Consider the following 19,442-nt stretch of genomic DNA (forward strand, 5'->3'; position numbering starts at 1 on the left):
TTAGTAGACAGTTTAGAGAGATATTGGAATTTAATATTAAAATACAGGTTGATGGCAATTATTTGACTCCATGTAAGCCACAAAAAATCTTTTTAAAAGACTGAAGAACTCAGCCACAGCCAGACTGTGCTATTTCCTAATGAAAAGATCAATGGAACACAGCAAAGGTAATGCAATTCTCAACACCCACCTTTAATTTTTCCTTGCCTTGACTTACGGGCATTTTGCATGGCTTGTTTCTTCTGGTTTTCTGAGATTTCCATACCTACACATCAAAGTGTAAATTAGGGCACTAGTACATAATTACTGTATCTAATACTTGATTGCATTAAATTAAAATAAATAAGTAAACTGTATCTTAAGCAATTTTTAGTAAATCTTAGTAGCAATACACCTGAAGTTTTTAGAAGTATGTTTTATATTGTCATATGAACTTAAAGAGGGTTTTCCACTGGGATAATGACAGATAAATCCAGATAACAAGAGATTAAAAAAAAAGGATATAAAATAAAATTTTTGAAATCTATAAGTCACCAAGTAATAGATCACAATTGCAGAATCCTTTTGTTTTTCACTCACTCTGAGCTAACCTGGAAAACAGATTGGAGTCACTCCTAGTACAAATTCGGGTATCTTTCCCTTCACTCAGAGGAAAGTACTACAAAATCTGGCAGATGCTGGAGCAGGCTGTGATGTGGTTTTGGCTGCATCATTGTGGGGCTGGATCCCTCACTCGGGTTTCTCATACATATTTGTGTAACTCACATGAAGCACATGGGTAACCCTATGCTATTTACTACCATGTGACAGGTGTATGGCTGAGCTGGGGTACAGAGACGACAGACATCTGCTACAAGGGGGCACCAGAGACTAGTGCTGCCTGGAGCCCAGGTAGAGGCACTCCAGTTTCCTCCCCCTGTGCACAACACAGTTGAGATACATGCAAATGTCACATTTGCACAAGGTGACAACAGGGTGCACATTTCATGCTGTGCATAAGGCTGCACTCATTTCACACATATGCACAGAAAGAGCACAGAGGCTGAATGAAGTGTCTGCTTTGGTTCCATTTTGCATCTTCCCTCACTTCTCTATACTTTTAAAACTCCCTTTTTTATCCTGAACTTATGAACAAGTTATTACAGATCAGCCTACTAACTTAAAACATCCATAATTTTTTGGGTAGCAGTAGTTTATTTTATCCTGCAGGGTTTTTTTTTTCCTTTATAGAAAGAAGGAAACAGATTTTTAAAAATGAAAGCAATTTCATCAAGAGAGATCAGACCACTTTCTTAGGCTTACTATTAGTGGTTTGGAGAAGGATTTTCTGGCTGTGGTCTTTTCTCTCATATATTCATAAAAGCTAAGAAAAGCTAGATATGGTTTGGGAGACAATGACTCACACCAAAGTGTCTTTGAAAATAGAAGTAAAATGCCATTTGCATTGAAAGAGTATTATTTGTTCTCTGAGTGGTCAGATTAGAGGCTTTATGTTTAGCCCAGCAAGATAGCTTACAAAATCAACAAGACAAATTTAAACCTGAGGTTGAGAATAGTGGCATTTTTCCATTCGTTTTGGCTGAAGGAAATGTTTAATTATGCCAAAGAAAGAAGAAATTTTAGAAAAGAAGCAGTCTTCTGGTTAATGGAGAAAAGATCCAAGCCACTGTGGCTCACAAGACCAGATGGACATTAGCTATTACAACTCAAATATCTTTCCTCTGGTTCATCATACCTGGCCCAAACAGGAATGTTGGAATAGTGAGTTGCAACACTTGAAAAACAACTTTACAGAAAGCTGGATGTTACATGGGCAGAGAAGACTGCATGTGCCATTATCAAACATACAGTTTCCCTTTTAACTGGGCTTTTTCCCCCCACTCTATTGCACCGTGCCTGAAGAGCATCAAGCACAATGGACCCTCCTTGTGCAGTTCTCGCACTCAGCAACCACGGGAATTTGTGACCCAGCCCCAAAACAAGGGTTAGTGCTTTTATGACAAATCTCACTGCCAGTGCCACCACCACTGTTGGATGGTCACTCTTCTAAATATCATGTTGATTTTCATGAGGTCCCAGCAGAATAAATAGTTTAGGGCTGTAGCTGCTACACCTTTGCAGTTTCCTCATGCTTGGGGGATTTCTGCAGCAGTGTCACTTAGGAGGAATGGTAACACCAAGACAGACCTGTGGTTGCCCAGGGCAGAGCCTCAGGAGCTTCCTGACAGACAGCATCTAACTTGCTCAACATACTTTCCCAGTGCTCCATAAAGTAACCACCAGGAAGCAGTGCAGAGCTCAAGAATGCTTCATCTTAGTTCAGTTTTTATCTTCTTTACCTCAGTCTTGCTCACAAAAGTGCAGGAGCTGTGTTTTACTCAGTAGCATCCTTCCATGTCACTGAATTATGGTTCTCATTGTATACTGGCGTGGAGTTGTTCTGTAACTTTGTTGTAAGAGGGACTGTGTGGACAATTATGATCAGATCCTCAGCTTTGCTCAATTACCCTCTGATCACCTTCACCCTTTTACAATACCCACTGTTTTAGAGTTCTGTTTAGGTGAATTAGGGAAGGCAGCTACCTCATATCCCCATGAGCACAAGGTGACAGAGCAAGCTCCACGTAGAGCAAGGCACAAAAGCTCCACGTAGAGCAAGGCACAAAAGCCATCAGCATTGTGCCCACCAACGCTGACCGCAATGTCACACTGTGACATTCAGAACTGGAGAAGGGTCAGGTTTCCAAAGTCTGAGGGAAGTTTAGCTGTGGCTCCTTCATTGTTTACTCTAGATTCAAGATGACTGGGATTAATTGCAACAGTTGGTGCAATGCAGAAGGGTTAAAACTGATTCTGAATTGATAATCAACTGGCAAACTTTTAATATTTTCTTCTGCTTATGGACTATCTTAAATACACATAGAAGAGGCCTTATTTTTGTCATACTTACAACAGTATCAAGAGAAAACAACTAGGATCAAAAGGGTTACATTTGTAATGCAATGGTTATTCCTGTCTTCCTATTATTCTGACCATGTATTTTACATGACTGTGAAATATAAGGTTTGGCATCTTTAAGTTTAAGTTTTAATCCACTTCACTGCACTTCCAGTGTTAACCTGATGTCAATCCAAAGCCTTAGCCTCAAGAATTTCATTGAAAAGGAGACGTTCTCAAGCAGCCAACATTCAGATGCAGTAACATGACTTTTTAGAAACACTAAAAAGAGTTTTCTTTTTTTAAAATTACTGTTGCTGCTTTCTTTGTATATGTTTTGCCAATTAAATTTTGCTGGAGCTTTTGTCACTGATCTTAAAGGACACATGAAACGATACAAAACCAAAAAAGCAATCCTAACTATACATTGACACAGAAGACACACTGTCCTTGGAGTGTCCCATAGGCTGCAGGTCTAAAACTGGTCCTAGGATTTACTACCTTTTTTCCTGCTCACTCAAGGTTTGGCATCATTTCTCTGGCCAGTGCCAGAGAAATGTGCCAGTGCAACTCACTGCCCAGTGGTGCTATTGGTGGGTCTGTAGTTAATGGCACCATACAACTGCATGGGCCTCCTGGACACAGGAGGTGCTACTACATCACACAGACAGTATAAATCTACAATTATTGCCACTTGGCTTTGTAAAAAAGCATCCTTTATGGACAGATATTTTTGACCAATCGTTCATACAAAAGTGCTAGGATTCTAGATGGAATTTTAATATTGATTGGTTTTTGTGACTTGCATCTTGTCATATCTCATCTCTCATTCTGCTCCACCAAGCACCAGAATCACATGGATGACGCTATCTGTCCTGGACCTTTGGCCCACAGTGACAGGTCAAACACACCTGAATAGGCTTCACTTACACAGCTAAACATCAGGTCAGGCAAGAAATGGACACCAGCTCAAGAAGACAGAGTGCACATCTGTACAAAACAAAGAACTGCAAAAGCAAGTTTGTTTTAACCGCTGTTTAGAAATTGTTTCACTCACCCATTTCCTTGTCTTCTCGAACTCTTCTCCTTTCATTTTCACACGCCTCCATCCATCTCTTTTTATCCTCCTGTTTTTTTGCAGAGAACAAATGAACCTCCTCTGTTGTTCTGTTTATTATTTTAAAAGCATTCTTGACATTGATGTTAAAATCTTTGTCTCTGCCATCTTCGGTGTCCACAATTTCTGTCTCATCCATGTCAATACGATCCTTGTAATACAAAATGTCCCTTCTCAGCAAGTCCTTCTTACAGAACACAAGCTGATGGTCAAAAAGGAAGAAAGTCCTCTGCTGGCTTTTGCCTTGTTTTGATATTTTGGTCAGTTCTCCTGAGTGGATCAGTTCTGAGCTTCTGGCTAACACATCTGGTCCCTAGGAAGACAGGTATATAGAGATATAGAGATATGTAGTAAGTAAATAATATTTTAAGATCTCAGTGTGTGTCTAACCAGTCTCACTATATAATCAAATCTTAAGTTCACTCACTTTTCTTGTATTTTTATTATTAGATTTGAAAATGTCATACAAAGTAAATAATATCACAGAGGTAAATTCAATCAATGTGGTCCTGCATAAACAGAGGGAAACATTTAAGTCAGTGAAACAGGTTCCCATTCTGACAGAACTACCAGACTTCCAAATGAGATTCAACTTTTTAAAAGCTCCATTTTGTCACCTCATCTCAAAGGCAAGTGTCCATGTTACATACTGCTCTTCCTGAACTATAAACAAGGTTAATCAGTAACAGAAACATTGTAAATGAAGCAACTGGACTTTTAACTGAGCAATGACCACTTGAAAAGTAGGCACCATAAACAAGCACCTACGCAGAAGGACTCCTGCAGGGGACATCAGGTATTGTACACAGTACCTTTGCCCAGGAAAGGCACAGGCTGTCACTCACCTCCCAGTCTACGATAGAGACTTGCCAACGGGCAATCTTGTCTATGCTTTCTAGCCTCCGTTTTCGCTCGTTGATCAGGCATGCCACGTTCTTCATGGCCTCATATGCAGCTTTTATGTTGCTATAATCACTGGGAAATGTAAGCACATTTCAAGGATCATTTATACAATGGACATGATGCAATCACAAACCATGGAAATTTTGCAACCACAGTGCCTGCAGTATTAGCCCACATTACCCCCTTATCCATCTACTCAGGTACTTAAAAAAGAGGAACCTGATTCCTGCTATCCCAAACCCCACACAGTAGCCTGCACAATTCAGTGCTGCTGTACTGCTGGGCTTGTCTAGGAGCAAATTACTAGATTGGTGCAAGGAGACAGAAGTGTTCAATTAATGAACTGCAACACTGTCTCTACTGAAAACAATGGCAGAACTCCCACTGAGCTCAGTGATAGCTGTATTTCACCTAAGGACTTTTAGCAAGATTTTAGTGGGACTTTTAGCAAGATTTTAGTGGGACTTTTTGGGAAGGGCAGTCTTTTGACCATGTTTAACAACTGCATTTTCTCCTTCTTGTTCCCAATGACTGGGTCAATGAACACAAATGGGGAATGCTAGGTGGACAGGAAAAACAAACAAAATCAATCCCACAGAGCATGAGAGGAACCCAAGTACAAGGGCCCCAGAGAGAGGAATTAAAGGAGACACTATGAAGAAAGCATCCTGTTTCTACAGGACAAATGTGTGAAAGCCATGATGGTCACCTGCCTCTTCCTGCTTCAGGACTAATGCAATTAACCCAGGCCAATCCTCCTGTCCTTCTTGCAATGCTCTGCTCCCCTCCTTTCCTAAGCTCTCAGCATGTGTATGAATCTCCCCAAGTTTGCAGGCAGGCTTTTTTTTTCCCTCTGAATAGCATCCATCTCTCCTTCACCTTCATCAAATGAAGTCTCTCAGAAGAGGGAGAACGGAAGAGACATATTTCTTGCTAAAGGAATCCCAGCAGAGCAGCTGCTTTTCCTCTTTTATCAGAATGCCTCTTGCAGAAAAGGGAGCCAGACACAGAAAACAGCACGAACCAGAAATAAATCCTGCCAAGGCATTAGCCTTGCTGTCCTTGTTATCTGCTTCTGTCTCAGTTCCAGTTTTCATTGGCTGCTGCTGATGGATGCGCTTCCATTCTGAATGTGTGCATTCTCTCCTCTCTTTACTTACATCTGTGGGAACTCTATTCTGCCACACTGAATACAAAAAGTGAGATTAACAATAACAGGATCCTACTAACGCTAGGGAGATGTCCCACAGGGTGACCACATGACATCCATACTGCTACACTTGCCCTTCCTTATCTCAGTTCCTTTTTTCTTTGTTGGTATTTATTCCACACTTGCTACACAACTTGTGGTCTTCACAGCAGGCTGTGCATATTGGAACTTCAAATTTTTTATGAAAACAAAATGCTACCAAAACCCCCAGCTGGGTGGAGCTTTCCTAAGGCTCCATGTGGGTGTAGATCTGCCTGTTTTTGAGCATCTCTGCACAGTGGCCACCTCTCTGTGCTTAAAGGCATCTCTGGGTGCTGTGTCACCCAAGAGGAAAATAGGTACTGCCGGAGGAAGGTGGTGAGACCTAGCTGTCACTTTATCTGCAGGTTTAATAGCTCAGAGAATAACTTTTCTAAAATTAGTAGCAGTGAAAGAGAAACTCTAGTTAGTAATTCTTATTGCAGCACTTCCCAGGTAGTCACAGAACTGAATAGAGGCATTTCACATCTAAAGGTCAGTGCTTCACAGTCCTCGTATTTTGCCTCTGGCAAAAATCCGGTGGTCTCCAAGGGGAGTTTTCTCAAGGTTAAAGTACTGACTTTGGCCAAGGAAACATTGCCTCAGGCTTCATTTGGACTTTGAGCACAGGGGTCACAATGCAGTACTTTCTTGCAATTATACAAGATAAAAAGACACTTACAGATAAAATCTTAATTTAGTCAAAGATTGAATCAGTGCAGGGCTATACCAGAAAGGCTATCTGCAACTTCAATTTTTATTTATGCCAGCTGAAAATCTAGTGTCTGGACTTTATTGCAAACTAAGGTAATGTTTATTACTACTAAGTTTCTAAAACAAATTACCTCCAAACTTATTCAGGTTGTAGTTATTTTCTAAGGCACTCTTCACTTTTTCTTACATCCACAACTTTTATGAGTCTTCCCCTCTTCAGATTTCTGTCTCCTTGATTTCTGGCCTTTTTTTTTCACTCTGAATAACACATTCCTCCCTGCATCCTGTTTACACACCATCTCCTTCTCCTTCTCCCTCTCTGACTTATTCCTCATTATGTCATGCATCCTCTCAGTCCCCTGTGCTGCACTTCCAGATACTGTTTTGGTGACTGACTGTGATGGTTCCAAAAAGCCCTGTTTATCATGGCCCATGGCAGTTTTGTTCCTGATCTCAAAACCTTCAGTGTTGTGTCACCCAGAAAACCTGAGTAATTAGGTGTTACTACTATTACAGAATTTGTTATGTTCATTCTCTCACCTGTGCTCCTGAGTGGTGTATTTGAGCAATTCTGCAAGCTGCAGAGGGTATTTGCAGATTTTCTGAACAGGCGTAAGAAGAAAACCATCAATGGCAATGTCAATCATCTGCTGAAGCAAGCGACAGGCCTCGAAGAAGTGGCGGTATTTGCCCTGCTTCATCAGTCTGGAGAGTTCAATGCAGGCACTGGGATGGTTGTTACAATACTCTGAATAAATAGCAAAGCCTTCTTGCTGTTAAAGAAAAAAAAGGTACAACTTTACTAAAGTATTTGTCTATAAAGGAGAAAAGCAATTTTTGTAATATCTGTTATATATAATTAGATTAGGTAATCCATTTTCTATATTGCTTCCAGGCTGATCAGCCTTGAAAGTATGCAGAAATCTACTTTGCAGCTGTCAAAACCATGTACCCTTCTTTGTCAGAACACAGAAATAAAGGTCTCTTCTTGAATCAGGATAATCAAATTCACTTTAAGAAGTATTTTTCTTTGGGGAAGACAGCTACAGGCTTACAAGTCTCTATCAAGAACTCACAGCCTATCTCCCCATTACCTACCTTTCTTAATGTCTGTATGAAGTTTCTGCTTGCTGAATATGAGATCACTGCAAACAATCCAGCCCATCTGTGATCATTAGAGTTTCAACAAAGAAACTTAAAACTGTTTATAAAATAACATGATTGCTAAAGATGAGGAGAAATCTAAAACAAATGTATAATTAATTCCAAGTTAGTTTACCTTCTAAAATGCTGCCAATTTATTATTTAAGAAGCGCTTGTTAGTAAAATCCCCTCCTAGTATGGTAACTTGGCTTTTTATTATCATATTTTGGTAATTTCATAAATAAAATCAACTTTTTTAACCTACATGTTGAAGAAAACATGACCCTATTTCACTTAGATGAGGTTCTTCTTTGTTGTACTGTTTCTCAAGATCCTTCAGAAACTTCCTTTGGAACTTGTAAATATCTTCAATATTTCCAAAAATGGTGCTTAGCTGAGCTGTGGTGAACATTCCTGTATGTTTGCGACACTGCCGAATGTAACCCTGAAATGAAATAAGAAACACTCTTTAGTCCAAGGATGTGAGACAGGTCCTACCTAACAAAATCATTTGAGCTGCCAAGGCTCCCACCGTCTCCAGCCAAGGGAGTGGTTTTCTAGACACACACACTCAGAAGCAGAAGTTCAGATTTGCATCTGAGATGTTCACATGTGGATTCCTGGCATCCAGCCCCTATCTCAGGGTAGCCCAAGTGAAGCAGGGAACCTCCCAAGTGTAAAACTCACCTGCATCTCCCTGTTGAGAATGCACTGCAGAGACTGAACCCCCAGGAAGAGCTGCTGTGCTCACAGTCTCACAGCAGTTACAGCACCAGGGCTCAGGGAGCACAAAGGTTAACTGATGGGATAGGGGCTATCTGCCAGGCTCCTCCATTTGGCTGCTGGCAGGCAGGCCTCCCGCAAACAGCCTTGGGAGCAGACAGCTGAAATAGCCTTGCAGTTGCTCTGGTGAGGTTTACCAGGAAGTAACACTGACTGTTGCTGGCACTGTTAGGAATATTCCTGTCTCCTCCACAGCCATCTGCTCTGAGAGCTGTGCAGTGGCTACGCTGCAAGCCAGCTACCGCATTTCCTATTGCACCAACAGGGAAAGCTAATTCCTGTGCGGCTCCTGTAATGTGGACTGCAGACACTTCTTGAATGTAAGACATGTTTTATGGGTATACTTTAGCTTCATGATCCTGGCTACAACCAGCTTGAGTGATTCATACAAGGGCTGAGCTTGCAAATTTGGGTTACTATCTGTGTAGCTTTTCTGGCTTAGTCTTACTTGAGTGTATTTTCAGCCTTATGTGCTACGTGCACTACCCTACAGATTCACTCTGAGGACAGCAGACTATCTCTACCCCACAGGTTAAGCGTGGCCCATTGCTTCTCTTCTTGGAAAATATATGCTTGCTCTCTTGTACTAAACTCAGAGGCTTGCCAGATATTAAAAACCAGGTATAGGATACACGTATTAGAGAAAATTAATTAATTAATATTTGCCTAAGACTTAACAGGTCAGTACAATATGAGAGTCATGTCCTAGGACTCAGCTAGCCGTGGCAGCAGCATAGCAGAGTGTACAAATTCTTCCCTGGTCTTTCATGCACACAATCAATATTACTAGCTTAAGTAAATAATGAATATAAATAACAAAATTTACATTTAATGTTTTAAAATTAGCCAGCTGGTAACCAATTTTTGTCCTTTCTCTCCCTTTTTTCTCTCTTCAAGAAAAGGGCCTGATCTAAAAATTGAAAGGAAAAAAAAAAAGAACAAATAAAAACCTACCCCTGTCTTGTCTACTTTGCTGTGAATTAAATGATCTAATTGTAAGTGGTGGACTAAAGGATGACAGCATGACAAATACAAGGACAGACCTAGCAAACTAAGGCTACTAAGAATATTTTTGTAGGTTGCTTAGCACCATTCCAGATGCAAACCTCAAAGACAAGTCAAATACAGGTCAAATGCATCATAACTCATGTCAGAAGAGGCAAACTTCAGTGAAAAGTATTAAGAAGCTTCTTGCCCAAGTGTGAGCCTCCAACAAATATTGAGAAAAAAAGCAGAAGACCACCCTCATTTTATGGTTCAAACAAGCAAGGCAGATCTAAAACATATTTAGATTTCTTCATAACTCCTAGGCATCCAGTAAAAATCTCCTCACTTGAGAAAACGGGGGGATAAAGCATTTAGCAAATACTCTTTCCAAGTTACTTCCAAAAATTTTGTCACTGAACTGCAAATTATTTTACTACAGTTACCCAAAGTTCTCTATACAGTGGCAAAAAGTTCTAAATAAACTGGACTTCCTTCTCTCATTTATTATAGAAATAGCAGTCAGAGAGGCACTTTTTTGCTGTCAAAAATGGAAGTTTTTTAAAAGAAAGGAAGCAATGGCTCATGGCAGTCATCAGAGAGGAAAGTCGTAAGAGGAAACGAAGAATTGGACTGACGGCGTCAGAAGCGCAATTGGGAGTATTTTGAAATAAGAAACCACTGTGGTTCTCAACTTATATGACTTGTTCTCATTAGGTCAGTAGGACGTCCTCAGGTTAAAGCATGTACCTCACAGATGTCCTTGAGATGCTTGATATAGACTCGTTCTGTTTTCATAATTTCCTGTATAACGTTGGTTCTCATCTGATCCCTGTTTTCAGCTATTTTCTGGCGATGCTTGCTAGTATCTGAATCTTGTTCTTCGTCCTGGATATTACTACAATTTTCTGGCACTTCTTCCTGATTAACTCGCAGCTGCAGCCAGAACAAACAAAGCAATTAGAGTGAAGCAGAAAGTTTTACAATGTGTGGTAAAACTGTTATAAACTTCTTATACCTAAGAGAAGAGTGGCTACAGACATGTTCTCATTCTTATAGAGGGGGCTTCACAACAGGATTTATCTCATTGTACTCACTGCATATTCAAATAAAGGCTTGGGATTTCTGCCTGGTTAAATACATGACTTCTACTCACAGTATCTGAGAGAGACCATTGTACTGTCCATGTTGTTTTCAGAGTTAAGCTTATTTCTGACCCTTATCCATACCCAATAGTTAATGTGTTTGGCCAAGTTAGCATGGGGTAAAAATTACAAAAGCAGACACTCAACCACTTTTAAATAGTTTCCCTGTGCCCCATCTGTATGGTGTACACAGCAGCACCTCCTTTTCTGACTTCTCTCTGATTGCCCAGGTTGCCTAGAGATCTAGGAAAGGGAAAGGGAGCAACCACCTGCTGCACTTTGTGTATGTAGTACTTCATGCAGTGCAGTCCAAGTTTCACTACACGTTATCAAAAGACAGTTCAAATTATTTTCTAAAATATATTTCAATTTTTACTATCTGAGAGTTACACTGGTATTAATCTGGGTGAGTTCTGACTGTGAAGTTCAAACTGTGAACCAGATTTCTACACAATGTCCTTGATAATAAATTAAGCCCTTGATAATAAATTAAACCCTATTTTACCAAGAAATCCCTTCAGCATAGCTCTCCCCTGCCCTTATGAGAACTGTTGTGTCTTTTCTGTATACACTGATGACTTTCTGGTTGAGCTTTCTGCTCTTGTAACCTCTGTTTGAGAAAGTCCTTTGGTTACAAAGGGACCAAATGAAGAAGACAGAGTAAAAGTTGTCAGGGAAGCTAAGGGATCTTAGGGTGTGATTCTCTACTGCCTTTTTCCTTGTGAACTCCTTAGGGGTTATGTCACTGAGGTTCAGCTGTAAACATGATGAGGATCAGGTATGAAATGTAATGCCAGGACAACTGTTGCACTCTGCTAGGAATCTTGCAATGGTGCAAAAGCAAGAAGCAAAAGAGTTACTCACCCTGACAAAGCTAGCTGGAAACCAGGCCTCCTTGTCCTCATTTCTTCCCCACCACCAGTCTTTGTTGGAAGCTTCTAGAACTCTAATGACATCCCCAGCTTTGAAGCCCAGCTCTTGATCATCCATAGTGACATGGTCCCAGAGAGCCTCTGCATAGACGACGGTGCCATCGCTTATCAGCTAAGATAGGAAGAAAATGAGATTGCAAAGGACGGGAGATAAACTATGAAGTGTTTATAAACTACAAAGATGTCAATATAGGTCACTAGATTGCCTACTATTACTCCTGTTACAGGATAAAACTAAAATTTCAGATTTTCAGAAATCTATGCATATTCTCATTTGTGAAAACAATTAGAATCCTGCTCCAGAGTAGGATTATATAGGGTAACAGTTACAGTCTGTGATGGTTTAAAACCCAGAGGGAAAATTAAACCCACTCAAACTGTCCCCCTTCCCCCACTCCCTTCCTGGAAACACTAGGAGAAGTTATAGAAGGAATCACAATTTACTGAAAAACTGTAATAATCATAATAATGCTAGTAAAAGAGTGTACAAAACAAAGTTTTACCCACAAAAAGGTATTTACCACTGAGCAAACAAAAGTCCCTCCCAAAGAAACTAGCTACTGCCACTGGATTTTTTATGACTATGAAATCTCAGACTATGGAAAACATCCCTCCACATCCCCCACCCCTGTTCCTGCCCCCCCTGTGTCATCATTCCAGCAATGCAAAGCCCTGGACATTACCTCATTAATTGCTAGCTGTTCCCCTCCGGGCTGCAGGTACCTGGGAGCAGCTTGGCAGAGCTCCTCATAGCTGTAATCTTCCTCACTGCCATTGTCATCCACTAAGGCTGAAGATTCAGTCCCACCATCTGCAGCAACTAAAAACAAAAGTGCAACAGCTGTTTGCTTCATCATTTTTATGATTCAAAGAAAGACAACAATGAAAGAGGAATTGCTGAGAAATCGCCTTTGTTGTCACAAATGAAACAGTAACAGCAGGAGTGGAGGGTAGCAGAGCTCTCAGGAAAACCACCTTTCCGTCATTAAATACGTTTTACTCATTTTTAGAATTTCACATTTAGCAGCTGATTAAACTTTTGTACACAAAAAACCCAGAACTACAACAATTCCTTACTTATTTGTTATCAGAGGAAACCTTAAATGGCCAGTATCAGAAGGAAAGCCTCTGATGCCATTTCCCAGGCAGCAGATGTGAGAGCCCCAGCAGTCCCCAGCAGTGGTGGGGGGGATACTGTCACCCTCAGGCTGGGTGCCCTCACACTGTCACATCCCCTGCAGGGACACAAGGACCCAATGGTTCTGTGCCCACCCACCCATGGGAGGGGTGGGCAGCCTGTGTGCAGCCCCAGCTCTGTGCTGGCTGCTGCCACCTCTCCCACAAACTGGGGAGGCTCTGCCAGCAGCAAGGCTCGAGGGGACATGGAGCCCAGATGGCACAGTGGAATGGCCCTACAAAAAACCGGTTTCCATTCTTCCAAATCACAACAGTTTCTTGGTTTGACAATTGTACATTTTCTGACCAAGGAGGCAGCTTTGTATGGAAAGAGAGGTCAGGACTAAAATGGGTTTCCTCTTATTACACAGCCACATAAGAAACACTCTTACTGTATAAAACTATAAAACTCCTTTGGGGTGCACCACTGGGTGACAGATTCTTTTGGTGATCACCACTGGCAGAGGAAGAGAAATGGGGGCTGACCTCAGGAACATGTCTGACTGACTGACTGACTGACTGACACCCACACTGCTCAGTGTTGGACCCTGTGCAAGTGGGTTTGCCTCTGAAAGCTGCCTGTAATGTTCAAAGCACCCGGGATCAAGAAGCATTCACGACCAGTGGCCCCATACTTGAGTGCACTCTCTGGTCCTTGTTAATTTAGTCCTAAAGATTTATTCTTATGGCAAGCCCAAGCTGTGAACTAGAGTCTGAAGATCATACAATGCTCAAAACCACATTTAAAAGTAAAAAGTCAAATTCAGAATAGGTTGCTAGCCCTGAACTTCTTTGTAAAAGGTTAGCATCTCCCAGGTAAGTTGCCACACAGTCAACAGAGCAGCTCTTACTTCTGAGTGCCTGGGAAGGGACATTTAAGTAGAATTATTGAACCTGCCAATTCCAACAAGCAGCAAGGCTAAGCGGCAGGATCCGGACACTGCCTCTTCTCTACTCTGCTTCAGACCTGGGCACTGCCTGTCTGCTGAGCTCTGGATGAGTAAGAGCTGCAAGGAGACAACTCCTGGCTTTACTCCATGCACCTACTACCACCAGGCAACCTGCTGCCATCTGCTATTTACCTTATCAGGAGAAATATTGCAACCCCCTCCTCAGGGCACACATACCATCACCAGCATCTTCACTCATCTGAGCATTAATTTGCCAGAGAGATCAAAGCAGATCACCACACAGATTCAATTAAAAACTTGCAATTTTTTTTTCCATTAAAAATGGAAAAATATGGCTTAGTCTTGATACAACAGAACATGGCTATTCTGTTCTACTCCCTAGCATTTTAAATAGACATTCACATTAACAGTATCATCTGCTTAAGCAAGAAGGATGCAGAACCCCTATTTAGAAAAATCAAGACTTTTTCTTCCATACAAACTCATTAATCTGAGCACTGATGAACTTTTAAAACACATCTTACAAAATTTACCAAAAATGCTTTATTAAAAGATCTGCAAATAAATATTTCATCAAATCAATTTTTATCTTACAAAGCAACATCCAAATAATTTATCCCAGTGATCCTTTCCACATTTCCACTGCACTATCCGTACTGCCTGTGGGGTCGTTCCAGCAATAATGGCACATCAAAATAACCAGACAAAAAAGAACTACAATGTTGGGACAGAAAGCTGTTTGTTACTCTGTACCAGATCAACAAGCTTACATTAACTTTGTTGGGTAGAATCAAGTGAAATCTTGAATTCTGCATCTTTTCCTCTGTTGTATACAGACAGAAATACAGAGGGAGGGGTGTGCTTTCCCAGTTGCACCAATGGGATGCAAAAAACTTAAGACAGCCTGGAATTGACGCTGATCTTCTAGCAGCTTTTCACCGGTACTGCAGTTCCCACGGATGACACAGAGTAAGTGTCATCAGGATCAGGCCCCCCGACTGCCACTGTTTACCAGTTCGATCAAAAAACACCATGAAAAAAGCAAGAGCGAGCATGTTCTACTCACACGTACCCATCTGAAGGCTCTCCAGACTCCAAAATCGTGCCATTGCCCCCCTGGCTACCATGCTGCCGTCAGCCCTCTAACAGGTGATGCTGCTCAGTCCTACAGGGAGGGCTGCTGGAGGATCACAAGAGGCTCTGAGCTGCGCACAGCTCAGAGGAACAGGCTGTCAGCTGCCTCCGGCTCCCGGCAGTGCCTCCGAGGCCGAGCCCGGCTGGGAACTGCCAGCAGCGCACTCAGCCGCTCAGCCTGGCTGCCGCGAGCTCCCGGCTCTCTGACATCATGGGGTGCCCTTAGGGAGGAAGTTCCAGAAAAGAAACAAAAACCCGGCTGCCTGGCCCTGGCCGCGCTGCGCCTGCAGCCGCCCAGACCGCTCCCACAGAGCCTGAACATCCGAACGCGGCGAGCCAGGGAGTGCGTTTGTTTTTCATTAAAGCAGCTAAACGCGATTTCAATCTATATTCAAATGACTGCAATCCAGAGGGAGAGATTATTTGGATAGGAATTGGGAGTTCCTTGTATTACAACACTGTTCAGAGTATCGGTCTATCTTTGTCATACTATACCAGTTAAAATTCCAGAAGAAGTAAACAATTAAGGTATTTTTTGCACAATTTCTCTTGCTTCACAGGCAAATGCTGTAACATTTTTTAGAGCACAAGCAACACAAGTGTTAAGGCTGCAGCAGACTGCTCCCAGGAAAACAGAGAGGGGGGGAGACATTTTCTCACTGAAACTACAAACTTCATTCAGCTGCTCTATGAAATAGGGAATGAAGCAGGAAGAAACTGAAACCATCCATCTTTCTCTGGGTCTGACCCAGCCAGAGCACAACCTCATTCATTCACCATGGGCCAGCATTCACCCCACATCTGTGTCCTCCCTCACTGAAGCTGGATCAGGCCATGCACTGGAAGCAAAGGCAGGAGCTGTTCCCGTCTGGAGAGTGCAAAGCCTGCTGCAACCTATGTCTGTACACAGCGCTATGCCTACAGTTTGGAAAGCCCCAAAAACTTATTGGCTTCTTCTTTAGCTGAAAACTGCTCAGCTGAGCCTGTACTGTAACTGGGGACTGCCTCCTCCAGGGATGTGTTCACAAAACCCTGGAGGCATTTCTGCATACAGCAACTTCTCAACACCCACTAAAATCACATGGTTTTCCCCAGCGCTGCCTCAGACATAGAAGGAAAGGCCAAACATCACCCTGAAGTATTAATGCTGTCTTTCTGCAAAAATCCTATTTGTGCTGCACTCCACAGGAGACTGACAGAAATCATCTTCTGAATCTCTCAAACTTCCCTATTATTTCTTGCTGCAAGGACTCTAGTTGGATAGCTCAATAAAAACAAGCTACTACATAAGATCTTCACACACAGCATTTTTCTTGGCATAAACCATTAAAAAAAAAGCAAGCTGGCAAACAAAAGTGACAGTGGTGACACTGAAGTGCTGATGATCCCGGGACTTGCAAGTGAAAATTTCACACCTTTAATCAGCCAGATCACAAGTTCTTTGCCATGTCAAACCCCTTCCCATCGGGAAAAAACAGTTCAGCTGCCAAAGGAAAACCAGATCAAACCCCACACAGCTCTTTTACAAGACACTATAAAACAACCTCTGAAAAACAACTCAAAACTCTTTTGGTCTGATTTTTGCAGAAAGGAACAGACTGTGTGCTTTTGCCCAATGACTAACCTAATGCCACTGTGGGATGCTGCTCAGATGGAGGGGGGCCTGCCCTCCCTCGTCTGCATGGGCACATCTGGCAAACTGAACCACCACAAAAGTGCTCATTTGGGGCGAGGTGGTGGTGGCTTCATTTCCTTGTAGATCAGCCAGGGAAAGGAGGAGGCACAGGCTGTCCTTTGAAGTGGCAGTCCACAGTGACCTTGCCCAAATGCATGCTGAGCTAGCTTAGCCACTGTGCAGGGCACTCTGAAAAGGCTGCGGGTAGCACTTACTAAAATACTAAAAGCTAGTTTATCCACCTCAAGAAAATTCAGTTCTAGAAATACCCTGGTATCATAGAACCCTCCATCCTGAGCCAGACCACAGGTCACCCCCAACCACTTCTCTGACAGCAGCCAGGGAGGAACATAAAAATAGATGAGGCGTGTGATGGTATTTTTCTGATGTACTTTTCTAAATTCCAGTTATCTTCCAGATCAGTCAGATCCCTCCTGGGGCAGAAATTATATCCTTGTGTTTAATGAACTGGATTTTTCAAACCACTTTCTGATTTTTTTAAACTGTTGGGATGTGAAATACAATGTGTAGCAATTACTTTTATAGTTTAATTTTACAGACTGCGAAAACTATCTTTTATTTTGAGCTTGCTCTCTGGTGATTTCATTTGGTGCCCTTTAGTTCTTAAATTATTGGAAACAATAACTATTATCTGTTAATTTTGCCTGTGCCAAACAGACTTTTATTCTCCTATTGTCCTTTTTTCCATGTTCCAGAGTCCAAGCCACATTAATCACTCCTCCCAGAGACACACACTGAGTCGATTTTCTTGTCCTTCTGCTTTTCTCTATATTGTCCCCTGTAAAAAATGCCTTTTGGGATGGAAAGGAACAGGGAGATGGCCCCCACACACACCAGTGGCACAATTGGGCCTTCTGTTTTGTTCTCTATTCATTTCCTGCAAACTCCTGCTCTTTTATTTACTGTTTTGACTGTTACTATGCACTGCACTGACTCTGTAAATGTCTGTTAAGATTGCAAGATCTTTTCCTGAATGGCAATATCCAGCTCAAAGTCTATCCTTCTGTAAGCACATCAGGCTCTTTTCCTCCTCCACATGCATTACCTTGGCTTTACCAACACCTGAAGCCAGAGCAGTGCCTCATGTCTCACTTCTACTACTGTGAATAATTCAGCACACCAGCAAGAATTACCATTTCATTTTATACCTCCCTTGCCACATCATTTGTGCAGACACTGAACATCTGATTCCACTCATCAGCTCTCTCTTTAAGAAAACCAACCATTCTCCTGAGTCATTCCCAAGCTGTGCTCCACACAGCCCAAATTCTAGTCCCACCCAAAAATATGCAAAAAAAAAAACCGGGTTAGTTTTTCAGATGCTTATAAAAATTACTCTGTAGTGACAAATAGACAACCTGTTTAATGTAATTTAAAACCTGTAACCCTTCAAGCACAAGAGTAGCAATGCAAGTCTCAAGGGCAGTTTCCTGTGTGTTGTCTGATTCTTACTCTCTTTCCTACAGATGATGATTTACTGTCTTGTACCATCTATTTTTCTAAAATTTTATATCTCCACTTTTATCTGCCATTGCTATAAGAAGAAAGCAAGTAATTTATTAGGCTTTAGCAAGTAACTAAAATAAGACACCACTGGTTTTCAGTGCTTGAGTTTAGAATTACTTTCTATAATAAAGGGCTTTTGTGCTATCAAATTTCACTGTGCATGAGCAAACAAAAAACTCTCACATGTTCAAAGACAAGGAAGTGCCTTGTGATTTAAGAGAAAAAAGAAAAGAGATCAGAATTTGTGACACTAGTCACTTTAGTATTTTCTTCTGGAGCTACCAAACAGATTTTTTGCAACTGCTTTCAAACTGTGAAGTCTATGATATTCCACACTTGCCTTCAGAGTTTTGATTTCAGAGACTTTTCCTGCTCCACTTCTATGCTTATTGTAAGGTCTCATAAAAGTCACATCTAACATAATCAAGGTTGCTTTGGCTTAATTGTCCTGAAAAGTGGCAGCAATCTTAGTTTGTGTATTTGTCATTCTGATGCTTAAGTTCAGGAGACTGGTTATTCAAAACCTAAATACCTGGAGAGATATTGCTCTCAGTCAGTAGTCTAGGTAACTAATACCATTTCATGTGGTTTCCAAACATCAACTGGAAAGGACAACTAAAAATAGAAAAAATAATTCCTGCTCTGTGATAATAAAAGAGCCTCTTTTTTCACAAACTACATTATGGAAGACCTGTTATTCTGTGAGTGGTCCTTCTGGAATCAGGGACTGAGACACCACAGAATCTCAGCAAGAGTCACAGCATTCGACATCTAATTTATCTCAGTGCCTGATCTGGATCATTAAGTGTACTAAGAAGCATACAGCAGAACACACTCCAGACATAGGTTTTAAAGTAGTTCCCAATATTTTACTACAATATAAATTCAAGGAAAACACAAATAGAGTATATATAATTGCCCTGGTTTGAGAGAAGAGGGGGTGGAGCTTTTAGCACTGTTTATTCCATACCACCCACATCATTGCTGGGGGCGTGGTTTTGGCAGGAATAGCGGAACACTGGAAACCAAAGTTTGCCATTTTGCTGGATCTCTCCAGGGAGAAGGTACTGGGATCAGCCAAGTGGATCCAGCCCCTCTCCCTCCCCATCCCTTCAGGTTGCAGCTTTAAAACA

At 41.6% G+C, this 19,442-nt stretch overlaps 1 protein-coding gene across 3 annotated transcripts in view; it reads right to left on the reverse strand.

Annotated features, from left to right (window-relative positions):
• Positions 1–19,442, reverse strand: part of SPATA13 (spermatogenesis associated 13) — a 44,896-nt gene that overhangs the window by 5,068 nt on the left and 20,386 nt on the right. For 2 of the 3 annotated variants that reach the window (XM_059493714.1, XM_059493715.1), the window contains 8 exons: positions 12,570–12,706; positions 11,819–11,998; positions 10,560–10,745; positions 8,308–8,487; positions 7,440–7,672; positions 4,900–5,029; positions 3,995–4,367; positions 191–265 (listed from right to left, as the gene is read on the reverse strand). In XM_059493714.1, the coding sequence (XP_059349697.1) occupies positions 191–265; positions 3,995–4,367; positions 4,900–5,029; positions 7,440–7,672; positions 8,308–8,487; positions 10,560–10,745; positions 11,819–11,998; positions 12,570–12,706 (1,494 nt within the window). Of the gene's footprint in view, positions 1–190; positions 266–3,994; positions 4,368–4,899; positions 5,030–7,439; positions 7,673–8,307; positions 8,488–10,559; positions 10,746–11,818; positions 11,999–12,569; positions 12,707–19,442 lie in introns of those variants that run through there. The other variant, XM_059493716.1, reaches the window with a different exon arrangement.

The sequence above is a fragment of the Ammospiza nelsoni genome, chromosome 2 (assembly GCF_027579445.1).
Source record: "Ammospiza nelsoni isolate bAmmNel1 chromosome 2, bAmmNel1.pri, whole genome shotgun sequence".
Lineage (NCBI taxonomy): Eukaryota > Metazoa > Chordata > Aves > Passeriformes > Passerellidae > Ammospiza > Ammospiza nelsoni.